Raw genomic sequence first — 6,933 nt, forward strand, 5'->3', positions numbered from 1 at the left:
TGAATCTAGTGCAGGACAAATCCACCATGTGGGTAATCCACCAACAGGTAAATCAAGAGGTAACAGCAACATAACATTTCCAGTCAGACTCTAGAGCTCTTAAACTTCCATCAGATTCAAAGCTAATGGGAGAATCTTATAAGCATCAGGGTCATGTATTTTGTTCCTTTGGTGCTACCGATCTTCTGCAAGAGAAATCTCAGAAGTCTCTGATCCACAAAGTAATGATTCAGAAACCTTGTCTGCATTACTTTTTAGCTTGGATCTTTTTTTCTTCCCCAGTCAGCAAGCTAACATTCTTAACTTCCACTACCAGAGTGCTGAGCTCTCACTGGGTTTCACAAACAAAGTAAAATATATTTAATGTACACTGTACCTCCAGTTGGTAGATGCTCCCACTATATCCCTCAATCTGCTCCGCACTGAAAAAAAAAAAATCAAAGCAAATCAAGCTTAGTTCTGCAGGAGGAGATGAACGTGAGGTTGCCTAGTGCTAAAAGGCACAATCCTCATCCCAGAACAGGAAAATTAAGCAAATTCATGCAAATAGCAGCCCAGAAACAAAACGTTGGTCAAATTCACTGATGCTGTTAGTAGGCGTATCACAATAATGAGTTGAGTAACATGATTCTGTAGCTTACTGTGTACAGACAATAAAGAATGCATCTTGAGTGTTTGTTAATGCAATCTAACAGCTGCAATGCTAATTAACAGCTGAAAGAGTGGATCAAGATCAGATGGAGAAACTTTCATGTGCAAATATTTCAGCCTCAACACAAACAAACTGTGGAAATAAGAAAAATCAGAAAGTCATAAAAGAACATAGAAAGAAACAGTGCAGCTGGGAGACAAGGAATGAGGAGAGTACTTTTTAAATAATCCCACCCATGAAGGGCAGGTAATGTCAGCCAATTCCCTGTTGCTAGGAGGGTCTCATAGCCTGAATTTTTAGCAACCTCAAAGAACACAGTGTTAAAACACTGAAGACAGGCCTATAAAATTGCTTCTAGCACTATTTGCACTATCAGAGTTAATGCTAGCTCTGCAAAAGTTTTTTTCTAAATTTCAAGAATAATTTGCACAAGCAGTTTTTCTACTCTTTCCTCAGATGAAGCTATTAAGTGTGCTAAGGTCCCACCAAATCTATCAAACTACTCCATCACTGTTAGGCAGGTGAACGTATGCTATTTGGAAACACCTGAAAACAAGCATCAACAATTCTCAGGCTCGGAACAAAAGAAAGTTGAGAACTGGATAGCAGGGATTCCTTGCTTATTTACAAAGATTTTTGTACAAGGGAGTTCAAATATTAGGACAAAATAGCTTGGGTCAGACCAAGGAAAGGCTACCAAAAAACCTCTAAATTTTATGGTGAAACAGAAAGAAGGTTGCTGGTGACTCACAAGCTGATCCTTTATACTTATTAGACATCATCAGGCTTGGCACATTCCAAACTAAATGCCGGCAGAGTATTCACAGTGATAAGCAAGCTGTCCTGTGAACCCTGGAGCAAGCAGAGCCTGATTTCCTAGATATTTCAATCACACCCCCCTCTCTCAGCCAGATCCACTCAGCTCTGCACCCCCTCTCCCCATAGCCACTTCAGTTTCTGCTGCTTTCCTGCCCAAGTTCCCCCCACCACCACCACTGAGATACCCCTAACCTCCCCCTTCTTGTTCTTTCCTCGGCAACACCCTCAGCTCCCGTCCCTATGCTCCCAGCCTGCTTCTGTTTTTCCTGCACTCAAGACAAGCACCAGCATGAGCCGCGGTTAGCCCAGAGGTAGGTAAGGGGCTGACTGCCAGCCAGCCAGCACATAGATCCCAGTGTGCTGGTTTTGGCTAGGGTAGAATTAATTTTCTCCACAGCAGCTAGTATGGGGATATGTTTTGGATTTGTGCTGAAAACAGTGTTGATAAGAGAGAGATGTCTTTGTTATTGCTGAGCAGTGCTTACACAAAGTCAAGGCCCTTCCTGCTTCTCGCACCACCCCACCAGCAAGGAGGCTGGGGGTGCACAAGAAGCTGGGAAGCGGCACAGCCAGGACAGCTGCCCTCAACTGGCCAAAGGGACATTCCATACCATATGGCGTCATGCTCAGTGTATAAAGCTGGTGGAAAGAAGGAAGGGGGGGATGTTCAGAGTGATGGCGTCTGTCTTCTTGGGAACTGTAAACATTACACATGACGGAGCCCTGCTCTCCTGCACATGGCTGAACACCTGCCTGCCGGTGGGAAGTGGTGAATTAATTCCTTGGTTTGCTTTGCTTTACTTACTCAACTGTCTTTACCTTACCCCATGAGTTTTCTCACTTTTACTCTTCTGATTCTCTCCCCCATCCCACCAGAAGGGAGTGAGCGAGCAGCTGGGTGGTGCTTAGTTGCTTAATGGGGTTAAACTACGACATCCAGTCACTCGCCAACTGCCAGCAAACACCATGGTCCATGGCTGACCCCAACACTAGCTCTGGCACCCTAACAAACCTCTGATTCAGAAGGAAATTTTCACAAAGCTTGGAGGAACACGTTTCTCTTCCAGATTTGTGCTCGCCTATTTTGGCTGACATCAAGCAACAAAAGTTTCTGGAAAAAGAGAGGGACAAGAAGATAGTCAAACAAAGACAAAACAGATTGCTTAGGCCTCACATCTTTAGGAAATTAAGCTAAAACCATGTTTTGAAACAGTAAAAGTTCCACTACTAATTCTAAGAACAAAAAAATTTTGAGTGAAAGAAACTGACTGAAACTCTTAGAGTTGATTTTCTTTAGAAGGGGGGAAGGTCTGATTCTTTTCTTCTTAAGAAGCAGCAGGTTTGTTTACAGAATAGGTACTACTTTCCTGTTACTCATACTCCACCTCTGAAGCTGCCATAGCATGCATTTGATCAATACAGTGTTAGCAGAAACACTGTTACAACTTCTAGAACACAAAACCTTGATTTTCCAACAGTGTGCAGACTGTGCTGGGATGGAAAGGGAATAAACAGCACTTTATGTTTAAACTAAGTTCATCTTCCTTTTCAACTCTAAAGAGGTAAAAAGCTCTGAAAAAAAATCTCGGGTCCAAGCCTGCAAACATGTATATACGCTGTTAGTCCCATTTAATACTTCTGATTTCAATTTTAGGCATACAAGTAAACATTTCCCAGGCTGAGACCACACAATTTTTATTTTAACAATAAAAGGGACAAAGCATAGAAGTGTTTCTAAAATGCTGCCAAGCTAAATCTAGTCCATTTTACAGGCTCATAAGTACATAGTTTTTCACTTTCCCCCTGCCTCGGGAAAACTATATTGCTCTTTCAGATATTAGTTACCTTACAACAGAAATTTAAGTAAGTAATTAGGCCTAAAAATGGATAAACTTTTTCTCTTATTTGGCAAATGTTTTAAATGTCCAAAACAATTACAGCAAATGGGGTTTATCCATCATTATCATGTTGCAAATTTCACAGTATCTCCTACACTGTCATCAGTGGATCATTAATGCCGGAGCAGCAGGGCCCGAGTTTATTTGTACTGTGCTGTGACGAAGGACACGAGGACAGCTGGACAAGATCACTGCATTCATCTGTGCCAATAAGATCCATGCCCTCTTCTGCCGGTGCCTCCCCAGGCTGTATCCAGGTTCAGGTAGACTGCTAGGATGTATTTTACCACCAGTTTTGGTACAGGGCTTGGACTGGACTTCAGTGAAAGACGCAGATTCAAATGTCTAAAATGAAGCTAAGTACTGCAGGAGTTGCTGCGTGAGAGATTTTGTATCCCACAAGCCCCTTAGAAATCCAACACAACACCAGAAACAGGGTGTGCTGACAGAGATCTAGTACAACAATACTGCCACAAATAAGATCAGTGCCACTCACGGAAGGCAAAGAGGCTTTAAGCAAGCTGATAGAGAAGAATAATAGCATTTCATTTTTCATGAATGCTAAAGTAAGGAAAAACAGTAGCCGAGTAATTTTAGTGTTATAGCAAATATTAAAATATGTACAAATTACCACAACACACCATTATTCACATGAATGGGTAAGTGTCCTGTGGAGTGGAAAACACAGGTTAGATTAACAACTAAAAGAAACAATGTAAATTACATCTGCTGAGGAGTTACCTCATTATTCTACCTGCCTGAGTTCCATTTACGCACATGTTCCTTAATTTTAGTAAGCAACTGTAGGCAACCTGTCCTTGCCTGATTTACAGTATCTTTGTATTTTTGACGAAGTTAGTCCTTTCCTTCAAAGCCAGCATGCCAGTTCTTTTGTTCTCTTGCTCTGGGTAGCATCTGCTTAAAGTGTAATTCCAATCAGTTTTTCAAACGTGGTGCTACCATGTATTGTTGACCAACACAAGTAACTTTGGAAAGAATATCTGGAGCAGTTTTCAGGAAGCAGGATGAGAGTTATCTCAGAGGAAACTTCCGAAGTCCTGCTTTGGTGTGCCTTTGGAGGAGCCATGGAATAAGTGAGGGCATTTATAACTGGGACCCAAAGTTGGGAGGAAGGATGTGAACAGCTAGTAAGAATAAGTATTTGGTGTTTTGTGAAAACATGGATACCAAATTAAAGGAAATTAGTTTACATATCAGCAAAAGTTGGTATAACATTATTTAGATGTTACAATTTTGGAACAGATTCCCAAATATTTACAGTTGTTATAGTAAAAAAAAAAAATTAGTATTCCTTGGAAACAAATCACAGGCAAAGCCAGGATGGCCTTACTGCTTCACTATTTTTACTGGCCTTCTAGGTGGTATCATCATCAAATATCCAAATAAAAGAGCAGGGTAGTATTTGCAAGTATGCAATATTCTGTATCCTTGCTTCTCTCCTTTAACCTCCCAAATTACTATTTATCAATAATAACTAAAAAAACTTCTCTAACAACAAAGAACCCTCATCTTCTCTTTCACTGGATAACCTGGGATTTCTATTTAGGGAACAAAGGGGAAAAGAAGATCTCAGAAACAAGGAGAACTCCATGAAGGAATTATCTGTAACTGGCTCCAGCCCTTTTCCTCCTCCCCTTTTGTCAGTACATGGGATTAGAATGCAGGAAAACTTTTTTTAAAGCTTCTGAAACAGGAGCATTATAGTTTATTCCTATTAGAACGCTAAAACAATCTTTCAACACAAAGCTCTATTGACAAGAGCATTTTCATGAGGCAATGCTGCTGATCTGATTAAAAGATTTCTCTACGAAATCAATGGTACTAACACATTAAAAGTTCTGTAGAAATTCTTTCCACCCAGCTTCTCTATTTCTTGGCCATTCTCTCCAGTCATCATAGTACCTGTCTGTACTACCTTGACTTTGAGCCAACTTCAGAAGCACTTGTCCCTCCAGAAAAGAATCACATGCCCTCCCAAGACTAAAGAACCAGATAAGCCCCTAAATCTGCAACTTCAATGATTATGCATATTTATTGCCATTAATCTCCAAACACACAGTTATTTTCTGCTACTTCCTAAACACTTACACTATGAGCTAACAGTCAAGGGCATGTCCATTAGCCAAACCATATTAACACATGAAGGGCCACCACCTGAAAGAATAAACTCCTTAGGAACATTTCTAAATCTGCCAATGTACAGCCATTTTTTTTACCTTCAGCCATGTCAGGAAGCATTGAGGAGCCACTGGTCCCAGAAGCGAGCATCCTAGCCAGAACAGAAGGAAGCTTCCTCATGGTGCACAATCTACAGGCAGAGCAGAAGAATTTAGTGTCATTAAAACTAATGTCATGAAAATAATTTAGGATTTTTTTTTTTAATGGCACTGATTACTTCAGAAACTCCACTCCTTATTTTTAGCTTGACTTTTAGAACCAGACACAATCAATACAGCAGGTCAAGCCAGCAGAAATTCCAACTAATAACTGTCCTTATCTGAAAATGGGAAGGAAGAATGGTTCGCTGACGATACCTGTTCTCTCCACTGACTTTTCAGATGCCCTGGGACAATCAGCTTGGACCGAATCCAGCTTCTGCCCTGTAGACATCCGAACACAGACAGGGTCTGTGTGCATCTAGGAAATCATCCTTCTGCACTTGGCTGATGGAAGGTGGAATATCCCACGAAGGATATCCCAAGGTCTACCAGTGCCACTCAGCTAAACCTGGTCTTCTCCTCCATGGCTTAGTACTGCTGCAACGCAGAACAAGCCTTAAGTGCAGCATATAATCCTCTTGGCTACTCAGCAAGAAGAGACAACCATGAAACGCTTCAGAGAATGTAATCCTCCCAGCAATTCAGTAAGCATTCAATGTAGCCAGTATGACTCCTCCATGCAAGCAAAACTCTGGTAACACTAAAATACACAGGGGATCAGCAGGAGTAAAACGCCTCGTGATAGCTCATGGCATTACCCTGACAAGGAACATGGGTTGCCTGTCGCATAATTTTCTTCAGCGGAGGTTGGGGTTTCACCTCAAAAAAGACAAAGAGTCAAGTCCCCAGGCACCAGAGGAAAAGTAGGGCCACGTACACATCTTTTTAGAGAGAGAGAGAGATACACACGCGCTCCTCCTGTACATGTTTACACATACATATCCAATAAACGCATGCTGCTTCTGCCTGCAGGTATACCAGGAGTACTTAAGAAAGTAAAAGGGAACACACACAAAAAACCCTTAGACGCCGGCAGAGCCTCGTACACGCCGGAGATGGCAAGACGGCAATGGCGACAACCCTCCGTCGCTGCTGCCGGACTCAACTCGCGCCCCGCGGCACAGCCAGCAAATGACTCCTCGCTCACGCCAGCCTGCCCCCGCAGGACCCGACAGCTCGGTGCCACTCGGAGGCGCTGAGAGAGGGGACAGACGCTGCCCACGCAGACGGGCCGGCAGGGATGGGGCCGGACGCCATCACCAGGAGCCCCGCTGCCAGCGGCGCTGCTGCAGATTTTCAGGTGCCACGCCCTGGCAGCGCCCCG

General features: G+C 42.7%; 1 protein-coding gene across 1 annotated transcript in view; it reads right to left on the reverse strand.

Annotated features, from left to right (window-relative positions):
- Positions 1 to 5,688, reverse strand: part of LOC104619846 (acyl-coenzyme A thioesterase 9, mitochondrial-like) — a gene marked incomplete at its 3' end in the record, with an annotated part of 12,196 nt that extends 6,508 nt beyond the window's left edge. Inside the window, exons 1-2 of the mRNA XM_010285873.1 lie at positions 5,607 to 5,688; positions 377 to 422 (exon numbers count right to left, since the gene is read on the reverse strand). Coding sequence (XP_010284175.1) covers positions 377 to 422; positions 5,607 to 5,688 — 128 coding nt within the window. The remainder of the gene's footprint in view (positions 1 to 376; positions 423 to 5,606) is intronic.
- Positions 5,689 to 6,933: the final 1,245 nt, after the last annotated feature.

Source organism: Phaethon lepturus, unplaced genomic scaffold, assembly GCF_000687285.1.
Source record: "Phaethon lepturus isolate BGI_N335 unplaced genomic scaffold, ASM68728v1 scaffold14264, whole genome shotgun sequence".
In the NCBI taxonomy this organism is placed as follows: Eukaryota; Metazoa; Chordata; class Aves; order Phaethontiformes; family Phaethontidae; genus Phaethon; species Phaethon lepturus.